At 36.9% G+C, this 26,922-nt stretch overlaps 1 protein-coding gene across 1 annotated transcript; it reads right to left on the bottom strand.

Annotated features, from left to right (window-relative positions):
- Nucleotides 1–788: 788 nt before the first annotated feature.
- Nucleotides 789–25,576, bottom strand: LOC114136214 (sodium- and chloride-dependent GABA transporter 2-like). Its single transcript, XM_028004066.1, has 15 exons — nt 25,173–25,576; nt 24,730–24,914; nt 23,085–23,219; nt 19,204–19,344; nt 18,860–18,947; nt 16,343–16,475; nt 11,405–11,539; nt 11,147–11,250; nt 10,125–10,249; nt 9,663–9,775; nt 8,436–8,573; nt 8,189–8,291; nt 6,852–6,952; nt 6,150–6,320; nt 789–1,318 (listed from the first exon to the last, which is right to left on the bottom strand). The coding sequence occupies exons 1-15, from the start codon at nt 25,178–25,180 to the stop codon at nt 1,172–1,174; spliced, it is 1,827 nt and encodes a 608-aa protein (XP_027859867.1). The 5' UTR covers nt 25,181–25,576; the 3' UTR covers nt 789–1,171.
- Between the last annotated feature and the right edge of the window lie 1,346 nt (nt 25,577–26,922).

Here is a 26,922-nt window from a genome sequence, read left to right as displayed (position 1 = left end):
TTGATTGTCTTAAAGTTGTTTGACATGTTGTGAACTGCAACTATATGAATGAACTAGTGGTGGGACTCAATTAAAATGTGTAATCAATTGATTTACTAATCACAATTAACATGTTAATTGAAAACCACATATGGACAAAATAAGCAACATTTTCTATTTAAAATGATTGAATAAATACACATGATTTTGCAAATTATGTTCTTTCCTCATTACGCCATCTATTTTATGAAATTCACCAAGTCATGATAATCAAAAACATCCATTTTAATTTAATCAGACTACAGTGCATCTCCTATAATTTAGTTCCTTGTCCTCCAGCGCATTTGCAAATTGTAATCTGGCTTTTTATGCTGCTTTTGGAGTATTGGTTCCTTTGTCTCTAAATGTTTTTTTAGCCCATGTTGGACCAGGACTTGTGTCAGCCACACTTATTTGGACATTTGACTTGTTTTCCTTTCTGAGTGCTATGATGAGAGGGCGTCTTCATGCTGCTTTACATGCATGTAATTGTTTGATGAGTTGAACATGGTAGTGATTTATTGTAGATGTTGTCTTGGTGCTTGTTACATTTAATTGTAGAAATATAACAAAGTTTAAATAAATGACCTTGACCGTATTATATTGCTAAGAAATAAACCTGAACTCGGTCAAAGCAGGAACTGCAGGTCAGACTTAAAAGAAATGCAGTAATTGAAAAAACAAGATAAAACAGTTAACAAAAAACAAAAAGTCAAAAGTAAAAAATCAAATCAGTAAAATAAATCCAAAAACGAATGCCAACAATTCTCTTTATTTTTTAATAATTTTTATTTACTTTTAAATGTATTCATTCATTTACATACATTTTTGGGATCGTATTAAAAAATGTATAACAGCATCAAAAAGAGAATGCTAATAATGACCAAGTCCTTGGCCATTAGGAACATTGACACATGAAATTAGTGTATTTTTGTTTATCAAAATATCTTTCATATAAATCTTAAAAGCACTACAGCACTGTGCATACATCGTTTACACATAAAACTTCAAAGTTGCCTCTTATGCAGGTTTCAGACCAGATCTGATCTGTAAGTCGTTGTTGCTCGTAATAATTTTCTAAAAACACAAAGCTTAAAAAAATGCCTTAAGAATAACAAAAATAACCATATTTATATCTTTACCAAAAAGTGTTTCACACTTGCATCTCCATCTCAGAAGCACAACTTCCCTTGTATCCACTAACCCCAGGTGTAAGACCGCTGTCTGGGTTCAAAGGGTACCGCTCAGGTTGCTTTGTGTTGCTGTTCATCTTTTCAGGACGGCAAAGCTTCTGGAGTTTCTGTCGGGGCAGAAGCAACTGAGTTCATTCACCAAACAAATGCCCATTCAACTAAACAAACAAGCAGTGCTCAATGGATGGTTCCTGTTGTTCAGACTTCTTCTTCTGACCTTCCAGTGACCTTCTTGTAGTGTTTAGTAGAAAATGTCTTAATAGCAATCAAAAGATTTTGTCCAAATATTGTGCTCCCCCTTTGGGATGGGTTTTAATAACTTTGTGATCTCTTTATTTATCAATGGTAGATGAGGACTTAGAGGCTAAGTTATGGTCTTTTGTTTAAGCCTTAGACAAAAACCATAACTCACGATTGATGGCACAATACTGCGTCTATGCGGTTTTAGATTTAGCTAAATGTTGGACCCACAGTTGGAACTTCAGTATGCCACCTATAAAAGCTGTTTCGGAAAACAAAAAAAGCTATAATACAATTACTGTTTATTGGCAAAAAAATTAATTTCCAAGTTTTTAAACAACTCACAAAAATACAATTTGGTGTTTATCTTGGTTAATGTTGGGGGATGAAGAAATCCAAAGAAATCCAAGCATTGCTCAATGGCTGCTCTCATGGTTTCTTTTACTGCAATCTTTTAAAAAGTAATAAAATACCATTGACTAAAAGCAGATAACACTTTCTAACTATAGGCACCTCCAATAAAGATGTGTAAAAAGCCTAAAAATAAACTGCATTCATATGGAAATTATGATTACTTACAAAATCTCAGAGAAACAGAGCAACACATGTCCCTGACCATACTTAACAATGTCCATGAGTTACTTTTTAAAAAAGTAATCACAGTGCTCAGTAATGTTTAACTGGTGATCTAATCTAATATCTAATTTCTTTTATCCACTGGCCAGATGAAGACCCATGTTTTATCTTGCCTTGCACAGTAAGCAGGTAAAAACAATCTACCTGTCAGACAATGGTGGGAAATCAAGTGTGCTTTGCACCCAGTAGAGGCTCTCAGAGAGCCAACTGGATGTTTCAGAGGCATGTCAGGGTATGACTTCTCTCATGCAGCGATGTTATTATATAGATGGGTGGGTTAAAAACTAAAACACTGCCGTTAGCTAAATTAAAATGACTAAACGTCTTAGGGAATATTCTAACATTTTGGGGTTTGTATGTTAAGTTTTAATAAACTTTATGTTGGGATTCTCTTCAGGAAAACCAGAAAAGAGATTTGGGTAAGAAAGTTATGAACTTTGCTCAGTATTCTTCTGAGCTGATTGTAGTTGTTTGGATAGCTATAGTTAAATTCCCTCTCTCTGGTAAAAAAAAAAAAAAAAGAAAAAAAAGAGCAAAATTATTCACTATTACACAAGACAATGTTTGGAATAAAAATGTGTAGAGCTGTCATGTGTTCTGCTTGTGTTAAAGGTTGTAATTTTATGTGTTAAAACTGTCCTGCATTATTTGTTTTCCTATAGCAATGTGACTGAGATTAATCTCAACTATAGCAATAGCTGAATGATAATATGATGTGGTGGGATTTATGTATTTGTTTTTCATAAAAACATTAGCAGACTTGCTTGTGGTGTTGTTGACAAGGCGATGCGGATGTGTGTTTATTTGCATGTAAAGCAGAGAAATGTGATCAGATCATTAAGAGTGAATTTTAATACCACTTTAATACCAGGTGTGAATGGTCAGCCTTCACCCTGCCTACTTTTATCTGAATCTGCCAAGATGCAAGTTAGCACCAGGTGTGAACAGGGTCTGACTCTGAGCCTTTTGGGGTCAAACACTCCTGGAGTGTTTGGAAACAAACAATGTCTGTGTGGAAAAGAGCATCACAGTCACTGTTAAATACAGAACAGGATGTATGATGCTGTGGGTCTATTTAGTCTTTTCAAATAGCCTGAGAACCTTTTAAGAAGGTTCTAGGCTCATGACTTTCAAGTTCAAGTCATGAACTTGAAAGTTTTTAAAGAAATATTTGGTAGAAAATTAAAGATGGATTGTCTCTGTGACTTTTAGCAGGATAATGACTCCAAATATCAGGACAAAATAACACAGTAATACACATTAACACAGGGAAATTCTGCAAAGAGGAACAGTCAAAGATCGCTCCTTTTGTTTGCCATAGGAGAAGACTAAATTATCTACAAAATCAATTAGTGCACTAATTATTGCACTAATCAGTGAGAGACTGAGACTCTAACTGGGACTCTAATTGACTCTAATCCAATTGCTAATTGGGAAAAGATTAATTAGTTTGTCCTTTACACAAATCTATATTTGGTAAATGTGGAGGATGTCATAAAGAAGAAAGTAAACAACTGAAAAATACAGGTTTACATTTGAGTGATTAATCCTGGATTTATCATTTTCAAAGCACTTTTTGGTGTCAAGCACTTTTCTAATAGTTTGAAAATGTAATAAAAATAAAAGTTAAACCCACATATGAGTTACCTTATATTTTATACACCAAAATCATATACATTTCTGAAGGTTTTTTCCTTTTCTAGTATTTATAATAGTTATTAGATGTTAAGAAAGGCAGCATGGCAGGCTGTTTAGCCTTTCTGGAGAACATGTAAACAGAACCAATATTTAGGCAATCAAACATCCAAACATGATCATTTGAAGATGCTCTGAAGCTCTAGCCTACCCCTTCAAAACTGACTGAAATACAAACTAGGAATGAGTCTGAAAGTAGGAGATAATAATGTGACATTTGTAATCTTGGATACAGTACCAGCACCCACATGAACCTTGACATTAAAATTATTTGCCTAACAATCTAAGCAGTGGTATTAATGTTGTGATTGAGCACACTAGCAGACCCTGCAAGAAAAGCTTTGTCACTAATCTATAAAAAACTCATTATTATAAAGCTCATTAAATCAAATTTGGTATGCTTGTACAGCACAGGAATAATCAGCGTGAAGAATAAGATTTAAGTGTTTTATCTAAATAAAATCTTTTAGGTAGAGTTGCATCTAAGTCATTACAAAGCTGTGACCATCAGTGGGTCCTGTTTGTCCTCAGAAATGTCCTAATGAGTGACTGTGCCTTTTTGAAAATGTGATTTTATCTTTTCCATTTTGCTAAACTAACCCTTATCTTAATTCAGTAATTTATTTTAGTTTCCGTTGGCAAACTAAAATATTCTAAATGGACAGAAATAAACACCATAAATTTACTAGTCATTGTGCAATGAGTGTACATGACATGTTTCACATTTTAAATTCAGTTATTGAAAAAAATAATTATTAAAGAAGACAAAAGTAGATATAACATGTAAATGCATTTAAATGGACCTTTTCAATCAAACCCTTCTAAAGGCAAAATATGTGGTAATGTGAGAGTTTGTTTGTCCAGCTGTTGCAGCTATCGAAAGTGCAAACTGGGCCACAGTCTACAAACAAACACACACACTCTAATTTGGGTTTTGTTTTGTCCAGAGACGAGAGACGAGGAAATCGCCTTTAGAAATCGCCTTTTTGCCAGTTGGAGAACGCTGTGCTATGAGCTGCTAGCAGAAATCCCATTTCTAGCTTAGGATGCGATTGTTGAATAAACCAAATGTTATGAACAGAACAGTGAAGCCGAAGTAACAGAGATGCAGCAATCAGGCTTTTCCTGGATGACACAGATTTCCAGTTTCCTTTGAGATCTGCTTTGACTGATTCCGACTTTGACAGGCTACATTTTTTGTAACAGACAAAAAAAAAACTGCAGCTTTTTCGATAGAGGAAATAGTTTTGAAGATTATCTCAATAAATTCATAACTTTACATAATTTTCCGTGCAGTCGTGCAAAACTTTCTGTACAGAGTTCCTGGATGTTTTAAAAGTAATAGTAGAAATGTGTTATTATTTTTACTATATATGTACATAAACATTTACCTAACCTTTATTGAACTAAAAAACATGCATCACAGTATATGCTGATGTTTGATTTATTTACAGTTAGAAAGTGGTTGGAGTTCTTAGTTCTGCCTCAATGTCCTGAAAGGTTGGAGCCCCGCTACTTTTATATGTGTCGCTACTTCAAAATAATTAGCTTATTAGGTGCACTCTGTACAACAGGACAATGAAGAAGCAATATAGCCATTTGATATAGATGTGTTAGACCAGGGGTGTCGAACTCAGTTTGATTTTGGGCCAAATCAAAAATCTGAATGTTCTTAAAGGGCCGGGTGTGCCAGAATGTATTGATAAAATCCATTAAATTGTTAAAATATCAATAAATCTGGTTGTTTCAGCATTCAGTAAGCATTTCTTAAAATTAAATGATATTGAACATCTTTTCACACTGATTTTGTATCCAAATTATACAAATTTTGTGGTGCTAATATGGAAATATTTGTAAAGATTTTCTTTTACAAATTTTTCTCTAATGTATGATTTTAAATGTGACTTTTTATTAATCGCTGCATCAACCATGGACTATAACTCAAAATCAAGGCTGAGCCAGCAGTCACTTAAACTCAATGTTTTTGGCCGATTTTGAGAAAAAAGTTTCAGTAAAATCAGAAAGAAATGTGGGGATCTGTTGATTTTGTGTGAATTTTGCAGATTTGTGAAAAATTGGAAGGACTTATTGATGCAATTTAGAGTCCGGAGGGCCACATAAAAAGCTTCGGCGGGCCTGATTCGGCCCCCGGGCCTTGAGTTTGACACGTGTGTTAAACCAACTGCACGTCTAAAAGTTGCAGGACATGAAGCCTCAGGTACTGGAGTTTGAAACCTCTGGATCAGAGCCAACGAAGAAAAAATAAGCCGATTCCAAGCTCTAGTGACTGTTGCATCTCTTCAACATACTTCTCAAATAAAGTGTATCATTATACTCAAGCTCAAAACTGGATTTACAAATTCATACCTCCAAAAGCGTTCCCTCCATCTGAGTGAGCTTAAACAGGATCCACAGTGGAACCAGGAGAACGCAGAAGAGTCCGAGGAACCAACCCAAAGCATAGGCCCAGGTAGGGTAGATGTAGGTTTTATTGAACTTCAGAGGCTTGTATTTCACCACAGAAAAGATAAAGGTACCCTGACAAAAAAAACAACATTTGTGTTTGTGTTATTTAAACATAAAATATTTTTTCTCAGAAATATTTCTAACTTTATTCTGTGCCTTCCTTTATAACTGAGAAGCCATGACCCTTTCTATTCTAAATCTTTCAGAGTATCAAACAAATTTTAACATAATTTATCTTTTTGTTTAAAAAAGGAACTGAATTATTTGTTTATTTGCATCTCTTAATGTATTTCTAACGCTGTATAAAAATGACTTAAGTTGTTAAACGAAAAATCTGCAGAATATGCCAATCTTCGTATCTAATTGTTCAAAAATCATCAGAATAATTCATAGAATAATCTTCCACTGAAATAATTATTAGAAAAGGCCCTACTTTTTTTTATCAGCCTATGTTAGATTGGATAGTGTATCACGTTTTGGACTTTCTCTGGTTATCTTTGTCTTGCATTAGAATAAATTTGATAAGCTGGAACAGTTAAGTGTGACAAAAATAGGCAAAAATTCATTTTCTTTCTTCACACTTTGTACTATTTATTGACTCACCAGACACACAGTAGGTGTTACGTAAAGCCAGCAAATCTTCATCAGAGGCCATGGACGGTAACCAATCATGTCTTCAATGTTATCATAGAGACGATCTGCACCTGTTCAGGAAAATCAGAAACCAGCAATCACTGCCTGTGGACACGCGGATCAGGGCGGCTCTCTATGGGGAGCAGCGGGTGGAAGACGCTGAAGAACCTGAACAGTCCTTAGCGAATGGCATCGGGTGCAGCACATCCGGGATAAGATCACACACGCATTCCAAGAATTGATGAAATTCTGTAACCTAATCATGCAGCTTTCTGAAGCAGTGCTGGAGTCAGAGCTTCAAACAGAGGTCATTACTGTCCAAAACCAACAACGTTATCTATGACATTTTAATAAGGCCTTATCTAAAGTGCAGTTATTAAATTCTCATATACTTTGATGTGTCAGTAAATTACATTATCCTGTTTTATGACTAAGTCACTCACAGTCAGCCGGTGGCCATGACAAATACCACTAAAATTGTTGGTACTAGGTACAAGTGAAGAATAAGAAGATCAGGAAGTTTTTGGCTAAAGTTACTGAACTCATTATTAATCAGCAGAGCTGCGCATCTCTGAAGCTCCTCCAGAGTTACCAGAGGTTTCTCAGCTCCTTCTCTGGTTATAGAACCTTTGGCCAGTCTTTTACAGAGTAGTGACATACTGATATCAAATTGAGATCTATTTACTAATTAGGTGACCTCTGAAGGTAATTTGTTGCACTGGGTTTTATTTAGGGGTAACAGAGTAAAAGAGGTTGCATAACAATATAAACGTTTCCTTCAACCTTGCACTATTACACTTCATTTTATCGGCTAAAATCCCAATAAACTACTTTATTGGGACTTTATCACAAAGTTGTCGCATGTTGTAGCATGACAAAATACACAAAAACATTAATGGGCATAAATAATTTTGAAAAACACTTTTGTTTATTCTTGAGGGAGTAAAGTGTCTTTTTTGTACAGCTCTTCATAAATACATCCATCACATGTTTACTTACTTTACAAAAAAAGAGAGACACAGGAAACTTTGTGTCTGTGTTTGACCTCAGCTACACCACTCCACATGTTTCTCAAAATTGAGTTTTTAAAATCTCCATGTTGCAAAGCCTCTTTAAAAGCCTAAGGGGTTGTTTCCTGGCCAAAGAACTGTGGACAAGTTGTGCAAATGCAGCAGGAAATCTCAGGTTTTGGAAAGTATCAGTGTGAATAGCGCCATGTTTACAGTAGAGAACCACAAAGCCAACATCAACTTGTTTGTGATTTGCTGAAAATAGGCAAATGTTTCAGGATTGATTGAGGAACTTACCATATATCCACCCAATTGCTATGGATTGACACACTGAAAGTAGGAGAAGATTATTGCCGCTGCAAACATAATGATCAAAGAGTTGGAGAAAATATAAGCCCCCCTGCAGGAAGAAGAAAGGCTCACCATCAGGTCAAACACAAAAGCAGCAGACTCAAATGTCTAAATGTTCAGTAACTCACACTTCCAAACAGCAAGTTTAGTTATCGGATTAAGTGTGTTTGTTGACAGCACTCAGAGTTCTCACCTCTGTGACGAGAAGGAGGCCGAGAAAGAAGCAAACAGCGCAGAGACAAAGCAGCAGCAGTTCTCTGCGATAAGCTCTTCGAAACACAGAGGGGAACATATCTGTCACTGAGGTCATCAGGCACTCCAGGCTCACAAACTGATGAGACAAACACACAAATTAAAAACTAACAGATGTCACAAGATGGAACTAATATCAGACTTTTTAACTTTTTTAATTCAGACAAAGTTGGGATAACGGTGTGGGGGACTGGATTTCAGACATCACATGTATTGTTTTTCCATCAGACATCTACTGTAGATGGGTTGTGTAACACAGATGGACACATTGAGGTTTCCAGTCCATTAGAAGGAGAAACAGTGTGATGCAGTCAGCAAAAAGATAAAACAGAACAAAGTGGTAAAATATTCTGAAAAACTGTCATATTTTCCAAGCCTCTTTTCTTCCTCCCATCAGCTGTTGGACTCTAAAACCATCACTGACCCCAGCAAAATCAAGACATGTTTACATACATGCTGGCATTTGCACAATCATTTTTCAATAACATTTATGCTGTTATTTGTCTGTGCTGCACTGATAATGCTGTGTTATAAATTCCCTGTTGTGTTATTATTATTGAACACACATGCACACTATGTACACTGAAAAAAGTCATCCTACTCAGTTGCACATTACTTGGATTGCAAATATAATATTTCTGACAACAGCAAATATGTTTTAAATTACGACAGACAGACAGACAGATACTAAAATTAATCTTTAATTAACCTTTATTTATGACTCAATTCAAAAAGTGACAGTTAAATTCTATACTTTACCAAATATTTCTATAGCTGAGATGTAACCTTATTGAAAAGTATATTTGTGTACTTTGTCCACCTTAAACTATCGTTTTCTGATCTTGTTAAGTATTTTCTGAGAACCAGAACTTTTGGTTTTGCATAGAAAACCCAATTATGAGCACAGAGGCCAATACAGATTTTCTTTTAGGCATCTGACCTGTGTTTACTATTTCTGTGTATCCGTTATATTGTAAATGTTCTTATCTTATAGTTTATTTTCTTATGTCATGTACTTAGTTGTACTTTATGTCAACCAATATAAAAATTTTTTTTTTAAAAACATGAGCAGAGTGCTAACCATTGGAGCCAGCAAGCACTGAAAAGAAACTAAATAATCCAGGTTTGATAAATAAATAAATTCATTGGGATATTGTTAACATTTTACCTGTGTGTCTGCACCCAACAAGATGACCATGACGAAGAAGCAAACAGCCCACAGCTGAGGCAAAGGCATCATGGCTACAGCACGAGGATAGGCAATGAATGTCAAGCCGGGTCCTGTTGGAATTAGTGCAGCATATTAAATGCAAAACAAAAAATAACTGTCATTTTCACCCCACTTACTGGAAACATGAAGTCAACAATGAGCTGTGTTCAAGTTTCTCTCTCTAAATATCTGAGTATATTTATTGGGATCTACACTAAAATCATTTAATATGTAATTTCAGAAATATTATTCCAGTAATGTCTGAGTTCAGCATATTTAAAATTTAACTTTCCCAAACATGTTCAAACCATGATGTTCCCTGAAATCAACAAACACAACAACCATTGTGTCCTACATATTAAATCAAAGTGGCGCTGATGACAGGTGTGTTACATTTTCAAACAAAAGCAGACATCTCACCAGAAGCAGCCACCTGGGATATTGGCAGTCCTTGTTCATATGACATAAATCCCAAAACAGAAAAGATGGCAAACCCCGCCACGAAACTGGAGCCGCCGTTCACCAGACACAGAACAAATGTGTCCCTGGGGATGCAGACCAAAAATATTTGTCATGTTTGAAAATAAAACTAAATAGAAGAAAAACAATTGTAAATTCTACAGAAAATATGTTTTATATCAGATGTCTTAAAGTTTATTGAAACATTTAAAATGTGTTTTCAGCTCTAACAATTTAAACTTTGAAAGTATACAGTTTATTAATGAAAATAAAGAACATTCAAGTTACTTTCCCAGAACTTGGAATGTAGTTTTTGATTTCTTTTCAGATTAATTTCCCTAAATGTTACTTTATGGTAACTTTTATGCTTGGTGTACAAGGTCACTGGCCGACACACACTGAACGGCTTTGTTCACCTCCTTTGCTGCCATTGCCAAAGTTACAGACAGACTACAATTATAAAACAGAAAATACACATCATCTTTTACAAATTCTTCTGTTAGCTGATTGGCCCATTTCAAACTCTACCAGTGGAATCCAGCTGAATGGCAGAAAGTCTAGACTGTGTTGTGAAGTAAGATTGGAATTGAGTGGACGAGTGTAGGAAGGTAATGGCCCGGTTAGGTCAGAGTAGTAACCTGAAAATTTTGGGAAAATATTCTGAAAGTTTGAAAAATTAATTGCATCGTAACCACCAAGTAACTTGTACGTTCTGCCAAATAAAAGCAGCTTTGCAGACAGATAAGTTACCTTAGCGCACTTAATAGTACATTTTTAGAGCACAGTTTTATTATTTTGAATAAAATTGTACATTAAGATTTGTTTAATGTTATAAATACCAGAAATCCAACTTGATTTTAAAGACATGAGGCATTACAACTTTGCTAATCTCCCAATGATGGTTTTCTTCCAATTTAGTAAAACAGGACAGAAGAACAATAACTAGGGAATTAAATGACTAAATTCAAAAGTATTGCACTTACTTGTAACAATCATTTTTATACTGATTGTAGCTTCCCAGAGCTGTCAAACTCCCCTGACAAATGCCAAAAGAGAAAAGGACCTGTGCACCTGCATCCATCCAAACCTACACAGACATCAGCACAGCATCAGTGAAGAAGCACTTCAGAAACTTCTGTGAAAGAAGAAGTCTGATGTATCTAATGTGTTTATTGGGCTCAGACTTCCACTGGAAGCAACCAAGCTGTGAGCTTTTCTTTGCCTTTGAATTTATTACTTACTTGAGGGTCCACCAACCTTGTAGGATCTGGATATAAGTAGAAAGCCAAGCCATCCATCGCTCCGGGCAACGAGAGCCCACGGGCCAACAGAACGACTAACATCACATAGGGAAACGTGGCAGTAAAGTAAACTACCTATCAACATGAACATAAATGTTAGATTGTGCCTAAACCACTGGAAAACACTGAATTATAACAAATTTCTAAAGAAGAATTAAACACATTACAAGTGTTGTTTTTTATGTTAACAGAAATGTTGTAATATATTTTGCACCAGATTTATGAAACTATAAATCTATGTGTGCTCAAAATATTTATGCAGAATCACCACAAATATCAACATGTCTGCAATTCCTTTAAAATTAATTGCATTTTCTAATCTAACTTTTAAAAACACACGTAGATTTATAAGTTGATCACTGTGTTGAGGAACTATTAATTAAAAACTCCCGAATTTCTGACAACTTGAGGAATACATAAAATGTGATTCAACATGCGGAGTTCAAATTCTTTTCACCATTTCTCTGGATGGGAAAGACAAAAACATGCAATTCAGATATGAGCTGATTTGTAGTTGTTGGAAAATATGTACAAGTGCAACTCACCTAATTTGGTTATATCTACAGTAAGTGTGGAGTTTGCATTAAATTTCAAATATGTAGGAGAAGATGTGGGCAGTAATTGATGGCCTATGCCCCAGCAGAGCTAAATAGCAATGCCCCTGGGAAACTGTTCCCAGATTTTCAACACTTTTCAGAGAAGTTCAAGCACCTTCCACTTTTTTTGTCACAAAAATGTAAATCTGGCACCTGTTTTGTAAGATCTATGTGAGAGCTTTACTTTTCTCTCCATAAAAATGACCCAGAAGCCGAAATATTTCAGACCTCTGGCCTGTGATCACTAAACATGATGTGTTTAGCAGCCGATCAGCTCTTTGCAAGCTTGTTTTTACAGAAAAACGGAACTCCAACATGATTGTGAATGAAAGAACAGGACACGGAAGAAAGGATGTGGAGAGAAAAAAAAGGAAGAACAAAAGTAAAACATTCAGCAAGAAGAAAGCACAGAAAAAGGATAAACAAGAGGAAATCTGAGTCCCCTTTCTGATTTCACAAGGTAAGCATTAGTGGGATGATGGTTTATTCTACAGTTAGCCGATTACATGGTTTAAATGCGAGTGATTTAAATGCAGTATTTGCTGTGCAGTCTTTTATTCATTTATGTTTTTTTTATTTGGGCAAACTTTAATCCCTTGCAACTTCAAAGCTTTAAGCTCTGCCATTTGGCTTGTGAAGGAAAAATTTAGCAGCAAAGTTTAAATAAATTAGAATGTACACTTTATGATGTTTTTATTAAAGGTTTGCACTCAGTTGCAGCTCAACAGGATATATGCTCTTCTGACCCTCCTCAAATAAGTGAAGAACAGGGTGTTCAGCAGTTAGAAATGTGAGACCTGGCTAAGGTGATAAGCCTAGTTTGTAGAAGTTCAGTTACTAGTATCTGTTTAGTCATCAGCAGGGGCGCAACTCCATATTTTTGTGGTGGATGCGAACATATCTTCGGCGCCCCCCCATATATCGAATGATGACTGAGGCCTGCTCTTGCTTTGAAATATCAGGTGTGCAGTCCAGTTCCACTGCAAAGTACTTAGAGGACTTGATCTTGGCAGATATTTTACTCAAAACACACTCTGATATTGAATCTAAAAATTCATTCTGAGTGCACCATGTCAGATATCCAGTGGTTTGTTTGGAGACAGCCTTTCTAAGATGCTCTGCCAGTGTTACATCATATCGTGCTATGAGCTCAAGGATTCCCAGAAAATTTCCATTTTTAGGATTTCCTAACTGAGAATTTTTCCCCCTTAGTGGCAAGTTTCTCTCTGCAAGGAAAAGTATGCAGTCGATAACTCTAGTCAACACACTTCTCCAGTGTGCTTTTTCAGCTGCCATGGTTTTCTGCAGTTCACTATCACTAGTTTTACCTAGGCGTAAGCGAGATGCCATTTCTTTCCACGTCAGATAAGCATTTATGTGAGAACTACTGGTTTCATGGTGCTTCAGTGTTTTTGAAAGACATCGCCAGTTATTATACCCCTCCACAAGGCATGTGTCAAGAACTTTAGCTTCACCAAAAAGCTTACATGCAAAACAATAGACTCTGTTAGTATTTTTAGAATACAGTAACCAATCTCGTTCAACTTTCTCTCCATTAGACAGTAAACGAAAACAGTATGCTTTGGAAAAACACCTCTTATTCTTCTCTGATCTTGGATATGGACAATCAGAAACTTTCTGTGGGCCATTTACAACCATGTACTACCTAAATGTGTCCCCCATTTTGTGTGGTAAAGGCCATTCAGATGGTTCTTCTGAATAAAGCCTTGTCTCGACTCTCTCCTCCGCAGCTCTGTGCTTCTCTCTCTCTTCATCATCTAGTCCTCTCTGCTCTTCCTCTCCCTCATCTGCACCTTTCTGTTTCTCATTCTCTTTTCTCGTGGTTGACTCACCATGACTGCCTGCACTAATTTTCCCCAAAAAAGAACACGATCAAAGATGGTCATCAGAAACTCAAACCATCATGGTATATAGGTTTTTGTTGCTTTCCTAATGCCTACCTGATCTCATCACTTGTCTCCTCTATCACTGACCTCATGTCTGTCTCCTTCATCCCTTGTCTGTGGTGTTCTCCACTAAGTCATGTGGTCAAAAAAGCATTATTAGTTGTAAAAATTACAGATCTTACCGTTTTTAAAAATAATGTTTAAAAATTTGTGCTTGAGATGGACTAGTTGCTCCCTCACTTCCACCTGCATTAGACCAACCTGTTGCCTTCCCCTGTCTGTCCTGATTCTTCCTCTTTCATCATCTTCTCTTCTTTCTCTCCACCATCACAGCTGAATGACATCAATTTTGTGTTAAATAGGCTTAAAACATACAGCAGTCAAACTACAATAGAAATTAAACTTTAATTTAAATCATCTCCTTGTTGGATAACAGTTACTGATTGGACATTACATCTGATCTGACTTATCAGATACATCACAACATCACTGTAGTGGTATTGAATAAGACATTTAAACTCAAGTGTCCCCCTGCCAAAAAGGTTGGTAAAATAGGTCACCAACCTTTTTGAGTTTAAGGGATTTAGTGACTCTGATGACTAATTTGTCTGATACACGCATGAACTTGAACAACTCATCTTTAATTAAAGAATCCATAATATATATGAGTGAAAAAATGCACCCAGGAGGGCTAAGTGTTGGACCATAGCTGGGCACTGCCGCCACAGCAGCTTTAGCTTTCCTGTGTTAATATTTCCTGAGTTTTATTTCGGTCATTCTTACTTAGTGCGCGGTTATGTGTCTGTGACAGGTTTATGTATCAGATATTCATAGAAATACAAAACAAATCGCGTCCCTTAATGGTTTAATAGGGGAGGCAACTTTTAACAGCCAAATATGGGACGATTCCGTATTAGGCTAGCTGCTAGCTTTAGCTAACTTGATTATTTACAACCCTCCTGTCCTGCTAATACACTGACGGTACTTACCTACTATCTTTCAACCACATTGAAAGGCTTTTTTTCATCCCGCCAACATCTTTATCCTTCTCCCTTTTCCTTTTTCTGTTTTGCGCCCCGGACAGCTTTTTTTTCTGCCGCTCCATTTTGTCAAGTGCACTACGAGTGGTAGTCTAAAATAAAAAAAATAAAAAAAACGCGCCTGCATACTCTTAGGGGTGCGTGCACAGCCACCTGCATGGGAGGAGCAGAGGGGCGCCTAATCAGTGCTGTTCCCCTGTTATTGATCATTTCATTCTGTTAATTATAGAAAATGCCAACAAGAAAAAAACATTTTTCGAGACGGGGTTTTGGCGCCCCCTCTAGTGCAGCGCCCCTATGCGTTGCATACCCTGCATACCCACTTTTTGCGCCACTGGTCATCAGCAGAGAAACCTTTTTGGAGAAATGCCTAACGTTGAGCTGTGAATGTGTATGCAACTTTGCTCCACTGGAACTGACAGATAAGTAACGTATCGATTTTTACCTGACACTTGAGCCAGGGGCTGTGACTAAGTAATATGTGATGTATCTAATGTTAATGAGGGGACGTTCAGCCCCAAGTCAGAACTCATCCGATTCTCACTGAGATGTGAGCTTTGTATGTTTTCTCCATTTGCAAATGTTAATTAAAGTTGTGTTTGTTCTCTTTTAAAGCTGAAGTTTGGTCTCGAATTTTGTGCAACTTAACAGGCTTTTTAACACATTTAATGAAGCTGTATTCACAGCTTGTTTATTCACTTTGTTTAGTGAGGAAAAGGTTTTCTTCTTAGCTGGATCAAGATTAGACGTTCTAGATCTGTTTCTCCCAAAGCTTGCTACAATATTTGATATACGAAGCAGAAGTAGTCAAATTGAATTTCAACAGAAAATTCTCAGGAGAAGAAAAGAACATTTACACATTCACATTATAAATGCTCCAGTTTTTTGGTTCGTCAGGTGACTGCTCCATATTTATTGCTTTCTTTTTTAACTTAGTGCATGCAAAGTCTGACACATGTCTTATCCATTTCTCCCTCTGACGTGTTTCATTTGCTCTAAAACATACTTTGGCTGCATGTTGAGGTTATGACAACAGTTCCCAACAGTAAAATACCACACCCAAAATTTGCTCTTTATGAGTCAGTCCAGCTCTTATGACCATATAAAAAATCTGAAGAAAACTTTTACAACTACCTAAGAAACACTGCACATTTTTTTTTGGGTTATTCTTTGAGTTGATGCCCTTTAATTCATACCAATAATATTTTTAGAGAGATCCGTACATGTGGACCAGCTGAAAGAGGTATATTTTGGAGCAAAAAATGCTAAAATAATTTAAAATGTCATCAGTACCCCATTCTAAATGGCAAAGCGTGCCTTCAGAGGTAGCCTTACCTTTCCAGTGGATCGCACTCCTTTCCAAACACAAAAGTAGCAGATAATCCAAGCGAGTAACAGGCACAAGACCAACTCCCATCTTAAGCTACCAATTTCCTCAATCCCCTGAGAAATGCCCAGAACTCTTCTCCTAAAAAGATAAATATATGCATAATGTTGCCAAAAGATAAGAATAAGAAATATCCCCGAAATATAAGTACAGACATTGCAATATTTCAAAATAATCAAAATGTGGTGCATTCAATAAAATCTAAAAGAATTTGAGAAAAAAGAAAATCCAACTGTTTGTTAAAAAACAAGCAAATACAGTTTATTTTTCACAATAAAATAAAAACACTGAAAACTAAAAACACTATGCTAGAAACCCAATTTATTTTAACAAACTTTCAAAACTTAAATGGACATATTTAATTTAAAAGAGGGGTATGCATTAATGTCAACTGGAAACATGTCCGTTGGTGGAGTTAAACTTCTGACAGTCTTTCAAATGTTTCTATGATGACAACACAAATTTTGTCTCTTGTAATTTTTAAAGCAAGTTTAGACTAGCCGTAAACCTAGAACCTATTTCCTAGATATGTTGGCAATTGATACTGCTTTCATTAATTGCCAAAGCAACTGATGCAAGCAGCAATTTATTTAAGAGCCTTATTTGGTTTGAACAACAGGTCTGGAGGGAAAGGCTGTGAGGATGTAACATGAAGAGGCAACAGCTAAAATCCTTTCACTCAGACTATTGGCAACAAAAACACAGTTTTAAAAGAATTCACTAGAGAAGAGCCGCCAGTGGTTTATTGAAAAACAAAATCAACAGCACCAGTTTTACTTAGAAAGTTTAAAATAAAGTTTGCATTGAAACTTTATTTAAATACATAAATACTGGTTTAATAAAGCTGAAGGAACAGGAATCTGACAGTCTACGTAAAGTAGCACTGCAGCGCAGGATGCTATTAGAGGAACTTAGAAAAGTAGCAGGTTAAAACTTCTTTGAGTCTTTGCTTCCAAAGTATATGTGATATTTTTGATTTGTTAATTAACTTTGACATTTGGCAACTATTTTGCTAAATGCTTATTGCAGTGAGAGTGTTTCACACTAAATGTGTGCTTAAAGTGTCCAAAGATGGAAAGGTAGCAACAAATTATAGAAAAAGAACTCAACTTTATATATATGTGCACTGTAGGCACATGACCACCTATCAAATAATGTGGTGCTCACCCCAGTTTCACTGCTAACAGGTCAGGTCAGTCGAGATATGGATTATGCTGCTCATCTAAAGTGAAGGTGTGCCGAGTTCTGGCACCAAGATGTTAGCATCAGATCCTCTTAAGACCTGCTGCCAGGTGTGGCCCTCATTGTTCAGACTTGTCTCTTCTGAACATCCCAAAATGCTCAATTAAATTGACATCTGTGAAATATGTAAAATCATATTTCACATATGATTTCATAATGAGCACAAAACTCATTGTTGTGCTGCTCAAACAATTTCCAAGCAACATACAAACATCAAAAAATAGTGTTTCCATGAAAAGATGGAAATAAGGTCTGCCAATAGATAGGCTAGAGATACTGTATGTGTAAAAGTAGTAACTATATGGATGGCAAGATCCAAGGTTTTATAGCAGAACATCATGTAAAGCCTCCCAGTGCTTTTCATCTTCTAATAGAGCATCCTGGACTCCTGTGCGGCTTTAATGAACAACACACACACTTGGAATCACGTGACGTAGAAGAAAATCTGATTCGTCAGATTAGACTACTTTTTTCACTGAGCAGGGGTCAGCTTGGTCATCCCGACTGGTCTCCAACTTGTTTCATGTTCATCAATGAGTCTTGACCGCTAATGACACTGGACCTCTATCCCTAGATACTGACCACTGCAGACTGAAAACATCCTGTAAGAGCTGGAGTTTTGGAGACGCACTGACCCAGACGACTGACCATCACTATTCCGACCCAATTTGGTCATTAAAATCCATAAAGTATACATAAATGTATGTATTTTACAGGCACATCATGCTATTTTAAAGCAAAATAAAGCAACTATGTCACCTTCAGTTGTTATAAAATTTGTGTCTATGTCAAACATCAATTAAAAGTAATTTAACTCTGTAAATTTACACCTAGAAATTGGGCCTCTGCCTCTTCAAGAAGCTCCTACTCTTTCTGACACTCCGCCTTCATAATGCTTCTCATTATGCTTTTATCAATTGTTCTTAGAAGATTTGGACTAAGAAGAAGCTTGTATGATAAGCTCAACAGATGTGTAGTTCCACCAGGTGTTTGCTAATTGCTGCTGCCGTCTGCCGCTAGTCTGAAGGAGCTGAGTGAGGAAGGTGAGGGAGAGAAGTGCTCTGTGAGGGGAAACTCGGCTGGAGAAAATGTGTGGAAAAAGGCGGTGTTTTGTTTTAATTTAAATAGTGGTGTCTCTCGCGTTTAGTTACGTACAGGAAATACAATATATCTAAAACATGGCGGACGGATCATTAAAGGAGGCAGGCATGAATTACACTTACTCCCAGAACTCGGTTGCAGGTGTTGTTGCATTTGCAGCTGCTGTCCAGTTGGATGACATGTTTTTCATATCAAATTCAACACAAGACTCTGATTAAAGAAAAAAATCAATCAAATAAGTGTGCAATGCACTGTGTATGTGAGAAATATATATTCATATATTTACACTTATCAAATTTAATTCAAATCCATGTGAAGCTTAATTCTGGTCAGCACTATATTTCAAGTGAGAAACTGAAGGTTTTGTTCGGAAGAAAAGTTCAGGATCAAGTGTGATGTTATTAACACTATAATTCTGATCAACATTAACAAAACATTTTATTTTAATTTCTATTTTTTGCTTTACCTGTGTTCCAGGAGTTTCTGCAGCTGGCCCATGGAAGCTCAGCGCTGAAGGATGAGAAAAGGTAGAAGAAAGCCCACGCCTGGATGACAATGTACGACACAGCAGCGTATGCAATCACTACCTGCGTGGCGTACCCGATACCTGAAGGCACAGATGGGGTCAGAATGGGTAACTTTAAGAAAATGACTCATATGCAACATATGCAGCATTTTGCAGAAATAACTCAGCTTGCTCCAGTGTGTTTTGTGAAACAAATATTGATAAATGACCTATACATCAGATGTCCTTCAGTTACTTAGCAAAGTAAACCAATGAATGCTATTCTTGTAGCAAGGGTATAAAGTTACTCGTATAACAATCAGATCTGTTATTTTAAAAGGAAATCTCATGTATTTATCTACTGTAAATCTTTGACTATTCTTTTCCAGGAACATCACTTTTATTATTTTCAAGCAGATACCTCTTTAAATGCATCTAGTTTAACTTTTATGTCACCTAAAACTGAATTGCGGAAAAGAGACAGTTTATCTACACAAATCATATCACTTACCCCAGTTTTGCTGCAAACTGGACCAAACAAATTTATTAACATTTTTTAAAAAATAACAAATGCACTTCCTGGTATCCTAACAGTCTGCTCTCTGATTGCTATTTACAGCATCTTGTGAAAGCATTTATCTCCTGAATTTTTCCACATTTGCTATGTTACATCCCTTTTAGTGGAATCAATTTTAGTGGAATTCTATGTAATAAACCAACAGAAAGCAGTGCATAATTTCAGTTTTGTCATTGTTGTTTTAGAACCTACCCCTGTTTTAAATTTAACCACATCCTAGTAATTGAACAATCTGCTGCATTTTGTCAAACTCAGTTAAATAAGCTGAGCAGACCAGCTCTGGGCCACATACAGTCAGTCACATCACACCAAAAGCTCAGCCAGAACACATGTTTAATCTATGGAAGAAGAACATTAAGTTGTTGTTTAAAAATGTTTTTTAAGAAACCTCAGAGGCTTTCACAAGACAAGCATACTCTAAAGCAGCTGGATAGATTTCATTTAGGGGTTTCCAAATAAAGGAGGCTGAATACACATTTATCTATCAATTTAAATATATATAAATAATTTCCCTCATCCTCACAACTATATGCTTTGTGTTGATCTACCATCTATAATCCTAGTAAAACATTTATAATATTAAAAACATAAAATATTTTAAACATAGTTATTAAACTCTTTTTTTTATTTTTTTATTTGTGACTTTTTGCCCTATCTGTAGCGGCCTGATATTTGCAGCTGTCTCTTCTGAGTATAGTCAGACCCTGCGGCGTCCTGTTTAAACATCACACATTATTACACAGATTGGATAACAGCTGCATGTAAAACCACTGCACCTGAGCAAGATAAAAAACAAACCTTTTTGCTAATCCCATCAACCATGCAGTGTGCGTGACAGATTGCATGCTTGAAACACAAAGTTAGGAATTTGACGCGAGTTTCCCTTAGGCCCAGACACCATAACATGTCAGAACCAAGAGTTTATTGCAGCTTTAACGCCTTTTCCCACCTTTACATCTTGATAAATTAGGTGTGAAGAATGCTATGTTTCAGTGTACACATTCTCCTGTATGTCTAATAATCCATCACATGGAGCAGCTGAGCGACAACAGACAGTTTGCTGTGAGCTAAGTTTCATCAGGTTTCCCAGAGTTCACACGTGCTGATTATTAATCATAGCTTACCAACGGACAATTGTTCTTTGTGGGAAACTTCTTTTGCTTGTTCATTTGGGAATGAACAACAGATTCCTCTTTGTTTTCATGTGAGACTCTGTATTTGGGTTATTTGGACTTAAATTTCTACTTTGATGCCAGTGACAGGAGACTTTCATTGGTCTTTTCAGATTAAGGGCATGCCTAATTTTTAGCTGCTTGTAGATTTAGATGACTACAGACATTTGTAGATGTTATTTAAGATGATGGCATTATGTCTAGACACATGAAATCCCCGTTCATTGGCCCTATTACAATAGTCCAGTCTCACGCAAAAAATATATATATATAATATTTATTTATTTTTTAATATTATTGTATTGTAATTACAGATTCCTCTCCAAACAGTTACATAAATTGTATTTTGCCAGCACACTTTACTTTTGTTTTTTAATTACAATGAATGTTACATGGAATTTTGTCTCTACTGTACAGTATGTAATTAATTTTTGTTTTTTAAACTTTATCTTTGTGTGATTGCCTGTATCACCATCAGTTTTAAGTATAAATAAAAAAGGTCTCAGGCGTTTAATAGATAAAAATTACCTAATGAGCTCACATGACTACTTTACAGATGAAACCTCTTCAAGAAAGTTACCAATACCTTGATGTCTACATAAAACTTCATAGACATGCGTTTCTTTTTTTTTTTTACTTTACAGAAAAACCCCTGAAAACCATCATCCCCTTTACTCTATAGCCCCTAAATGTAATGTAAAACCAGTCCCTTTCAAAACTTGCTACATTACTTGATGGAGTTCATGTGGGTGTAATTTATTCTAAGGTTTGTTATAAGATAAATTAAGTAAGGAAGAAAAATGAACACTGCAGTCAGTTCTCTTCTTTTGAAAGCTATGGATAGGTTTGAAGCCAGGGTAGGTTAGGAGACAATATTTTAAGCTTTGAAGATCTGATGGAGTGCCTTGTCAATCCATCATTCAACAATGTAAATAGTCTGGCACAAATGCAAAACCTGCAAAAACATGGCTGGTCAAACAAATGGGCAATCTGGACAAGGAGAACCTTAATCAGAAAAGCTGCCAAGAGCACGATGGATACTCTTTACTACATGCAAAATACTATTTGTGATGGAGGTGGTGTGATCACACTGATCACACCACCTCAGTGGTTAAACATGGTGGTGGCAGCATCATCCTGTGGGTATGCTTTTCTTCAGCAAAAACAGAGAAGCTGGTCTGAGTTGATGGCAAAATGGGTGGAGCGAAATCAATCAATCAAGTTTATTTGTATATCACATTTCAGCAGCAAGGTGTTTTAACATAATGGAAACACAAAATTACACACTGCAGTCCTGGATTTGCTCTCAAGTTTGTCCTCTTCTTCATGCAGCAGTTCAGCCTTTTGTGACCGTTAGGTAAAAAGCTGTGTATTAGTCACATCAAACGATTGAGAGTGTGTGAAAAAAGCAGTGGCTTACAGTCCAGAAAGTAAGGTAAGTGTCAAAATGGCCAAGTCAAAGTCCAGACCTATATCCAATAAAGACGCTACAGCAGGAAACTGATGTTCACACTGACTCTCTCCATTCAGTCTAACTGATCTTGGGCGTTTTTGTGATGAAAAATAGGTACAGATTTCAGTCTCTCGGTGTGCTAATAATTAGATGCTTACTCATGAAGAGCTGTGTTGTTTTGTTTTGTCTTGTTTTTCCAAATTCATTTGCTCAGAACTATTTTCAGACTTAAAAAGTGTTGATGCCTTGAATCATTTTCCTTCCACGCCACAATTATGAGCTATTTTGTGTTGGTCTGTCACATAAAATCCTAACAAAAAACAACAATGTTTTTGGGTGCAACGCTTTAGCAAAGCACTGTAAATAAATGTGATGACTTTCCGTCATAATCGATCAGTGGGAATTAACTTTGAGAGTGGTGGTGATCTAAAGTTTTTTGAAGATTTAACAGTTTTAATTGCAGCTTTTCTTTTAATGTGTGAACTGAGGACTCAAAGAAATTACAACACAAAAGAGTTTTTGAGTTTGTTGCATTACTGGTTTTGTTTTCTTTACAGTATTTATTTTGCATGGAAGTGTGGTTAGGACTGAATGCACTGGGTGGACGTGGAGTTGCATTGAGCTCCTGTGAAACACAAACCTTCAAACAGGGGACAGAAGTGCCTCCAGCAGGTGATGCAGCCCTGGGATGTGTATTGCCCCATGGCTGTCTCCAGGAGGAACATCGGGATGCCACAGGCAAGCAGAAACAGGATGTAGGGAATCAGAAATGCACCTGAGAAGAAAGTGAGCCAAATAATCTATAAAAACATCTTCTAAAGACACTTCACACACAGGGTTTTTTTTAACACCAAGTTAACTTTCTAATGGGAATATATCTTTATAAATCTTTGTGATGTATTTGTCATTATCATTTTATTCATGATCACAGTCATGTTTTTTATTCTTCTTCACTTTATATTATGATCAGATGTTGCTGACTCACATCAAAACATGAACCCTATTTCAGATATCTACACGTCTTAATACTCAGATTTGGAGGATTTCTCTGTTTGTTTCTGACAAATACAGGCAGCAATATCAGTAAAAGAAAATTACTCCTGTTTGACTTTTGAGTTTACAGTCTTAATCAAAGTTTTTCAGTCCTCTTCGGGATATTCTTAAAAATATTTCATTAAGCTCTGCTTTCAAATGCGTGTTTCAAAATGTTTTCAGCTCAGTGTGGCTTAAATCATTTGCGGCGTCTCCTAAAACCTCTCTACACATATCAGCCATAACATTGACAAATGAACCAATTAACACTGATTATATCTTCCTTGAGGCACTTGTCAGTGAAAGGCATATTTGGCAACAGCTAAACATTTTGTCCTCAAAGTTGATAGAATCTGAAACAGGAAAAATGTGCAGATTTAAGGGTGTAAGGAGCTAAACTGGGATGGTCAGTTGACTGGGTCAAAGCTTAAACCCTGAAATTGTGTTCCTGTGGGGTGTTCCCAGTTTGGATAGATCAGTATCTATCATGGTGGTAAACTGGTGTCAGGATTGTAAGAGGCCAAGGCTCACTGCTGAACGCGATGATGATGATGATGATGAGGGATGGCCTAGTTGCTCCGATGCAACAGAGGAGCCAAAGCACCTCAAACTACAACTGCTTATTTGCTTGATATTTAGCTTTGGACAGAAATAGGTACACACTCATGCAGTGAATTGAATGTTCCCCTTTAACTTTATTCTGTGTTACTTTTGTGACTTCAGTGTTCATTGTTCAATGAAAAAGAACAAATATAAAATCTGATTGTTAATTGTTTGCGCCAACTTGTTGAGGTAAAACATTTTTTCCCAATAAATTTGCAAGTGTACGTTTATGGAAAAAGCAAAAACACCTTCACTTACTGGAAATCAATAAAAAACAAAATGAAGGGACTTCAAAAGCAGAAATTTAAAAAATTATTTTCAAGACACAGACTGCATCTAAAAAGGGAAGTCAAATTTGGGGGAGTGTTTGCTCTCAAAATACAAAAACTGGTTAAATTTTATGCCATTTCCATCAACACAAACAAATAATTATTAGAATAAACTTAGGGGGAAACCACACTACAATGGCCAGTGACATAGGAGAGCTAAAGAGTTGCATATTTATTTATATATGCCAGCTCAAAGTTACTGCTGGTCCCCCATCTGGTCACCCCATGGAAAACATTTTGGAGCCGCTCCTCTTTTCCAGATCTGGAAATGACTTAAAGCAAATTTCTACACTTTTCTGTCTTTTTTTTTTCAGGACCTACCTCCTCCGTTTTTGTAGCATAAGTAGGGGAACCTCCACAGGTTTCCCAGTCCGACCAGCGTTCCCGCTACGGCCAGTAGGAACTCCAGCTTGCTCGCCCACTGGCCGCGGTCCAGCAGCGGGGTCTTCTTTCCGGAGACGCTCCCCTGGTTGGACCCGTCCACGCTGTTTGCTTTCACAAACTCTCTTGACATGTTGAAGAATTGAGAGAGAAGCTATCATTGAGAAGCCCCTGCGGCTCTGTGACTATTTTATAATGCGCACTGTGGCTAAACTGGTTTACTTACTCAGCTGATCATTTTGGCTCAGAAGCTTCAATAAGTTTAATTGCTGGACTAAAGCTTGCAGGATTACCAGGAGTTTCACTTGAAAGATTTGTTTTAAAGCGTGACATTTTTGGGGGGGTTAAAGCAGTGGGGGAAAATATAGACGGTGAACACTTACCCCTCCATCTCTTTGAGCCCCCTCCCCACACAAAGCTCCGTCCAGGAAACACAGGAATCCGATCAGTACTCCTCTCAGCTTGAGCCACTGGGACAGTAGTTGTGGTTTCCGCGGGATCCTCTGTGATGTAATTACACTTGAAGTGGTTTGATGTCACACACACCAAATCAGTTTGTCCCCTGATAGGGTTGGAAACCATGCCACTTCCGCGCTGTACTTTTCCACTGTGGCAGGACCACGAGTGGGCCAGATTAGCGCAGATGCTGATTTAAACCAGCCAGCTGAGTCGTGTCTGCTCACGCAGTCCACGCAGGAGAGATTTTAGTGACCCGTTAGCGCTTAGTGTGAAGCGGTGAGTCCGTGAGCAGTGCATCCAGATCTGGACCAGTAACGTGCGGTCAGGGGAGGCAAGCGAGGCAGAGCCTCACCTGTCATAATGGAAAAATATGATAAAAAATAATTTATATTGCTATTTTGACCCTGTGGTTTAAAGTATGAATTTTTTAATTTATCTTAACCAATTTTGATATATATATAGGGTTAAAATAGCAATATAAATAGCAATATATATATACACTGCTCAAAAAAATAAAGGGAACACTCAAATAACACATCCTAGATCTGAATGAAAGAAATATTCTCATTGAATACTTTGTTCTGTACAAAGTTCCATTTGCACAACAGCAGGTGAAATTGATTGTCAATCAGTGTTGCTTCCTAAGTGGACAGTTTGATTTCACAGAAGTTTGATTTGCTTGGAGTTATATTGTGTTGTTTAAGTGTTCCCTTTATTTTTTTGAGCAGTATATATAATTTTTTCAAAATCGCTGAATTTTTGCATTTTCCCATTCAAATGCGCGGAAACGAAGTTGGTAGCAGCGCTGAGCCTCACCTTCGATTGCGCAACCTCTCGCTAGCTGCCATTATATGACAACATGTTCCTCCTGTCTGTACGTCGCCAATAAAATGGTTAAAAAACATTTAATGTATGAACTGATTTTCCATATTTTAGCTTATGTATGTAATGTACAGTGTGTGTCACCAACTGTGTGTGTAACGTGTTTCGCGTGCTGAGGAGCGATCAGAAACCGCAGAGAACAGATTCGAGGTGAGGCAGGCAGTTCTCCTGCCTCATGGCAGGGGGCGCTCATGATCCCAGACATTGTGACTCCACAACTGCAGAGTAAGAGACAGTAACAGGCTCTTTGCACCTCAGCTTCCGCGTTCGGGGAAAAGCGGCTCAATCTTTTCCGATCTATTGCAAAAGGCTCTTTCCACTGGGTGTTTGCAGGGCTTGTCCAAGGTAACAATTAATGATGTACATCGAGCCAAAGCCCTGACAAGTAAGCTGGAGAAAGGTTTTAAGATGTTCGCCTCATTATACACAGATACGAAGGTGAGTTTTACTTTCTTTAAACTTTGTGGCTAACATTAGCTTTAGCTTATGCTAGACATTTGTCTTGTAAAAATGTGCTATTTAAGTGTCTAAACATTTTTCATCCATTCTAACGGACAATGTTTTTACCTTGTTTTCAAATATATTACGTGTGTTTATTGTCGTTAGTGTCAGAGACCAAGTAACGGGGATTTTACGGTTCAGGCTTTTTGCTTCTGAAGCACAACGAGCCCATAGCTTAACAGTAGAGCAGCTCTGGTGTCAGAGTTCTAGTTCAGCTGACGGTTCAGGTTCAGAGTTGTTGCTTTTAGAAAAATATGGCCGTGTTCCGTAATGTCTCCGTGTTATTTCGCT

Source organism: Xiphophorus couchianus, chromosome 20, assembly GCF_001444195.1.
Source record: "Xiphophorus couchianus chromosome 20, X_couchianus-1.0, whole genome shotgun sequence".
In the NCBI taxonomy this organism is placed as follows: domain Eukaryota; kingdom Metazoa; phylum Chordata; class Actinopteri; order Cyprinodontiformes; family Poeciliidae; genus Xiphophorus; species Xiphophorus couchianus.
The sequence above is the reverse complement of the archived record's forward strand: the minus strand, read 5'-3'. Positions and strand labels throughout refer to the sequence as shown.

Excerpts from the sequence above, each read along its gene's own strand:
- LOC114136214 (XM_028004066.1), bottom strand. Across the intron at positions 8,574-9,662 it reads TGTTGGGTGCAGACACACAG|TTTGTGAGCCTGGAGTGCCT; the intron begins GTAAAATGTTAA and ends TTGTCTCATCAG. Across the intron at positions 6,953-8,188 it reads AGCAATTGGGTGGATATATG|GTGCAGATCGTCTCTATGAT; the intron begins GTAAGTTCCTCA and ends TTTCCTGAACAG.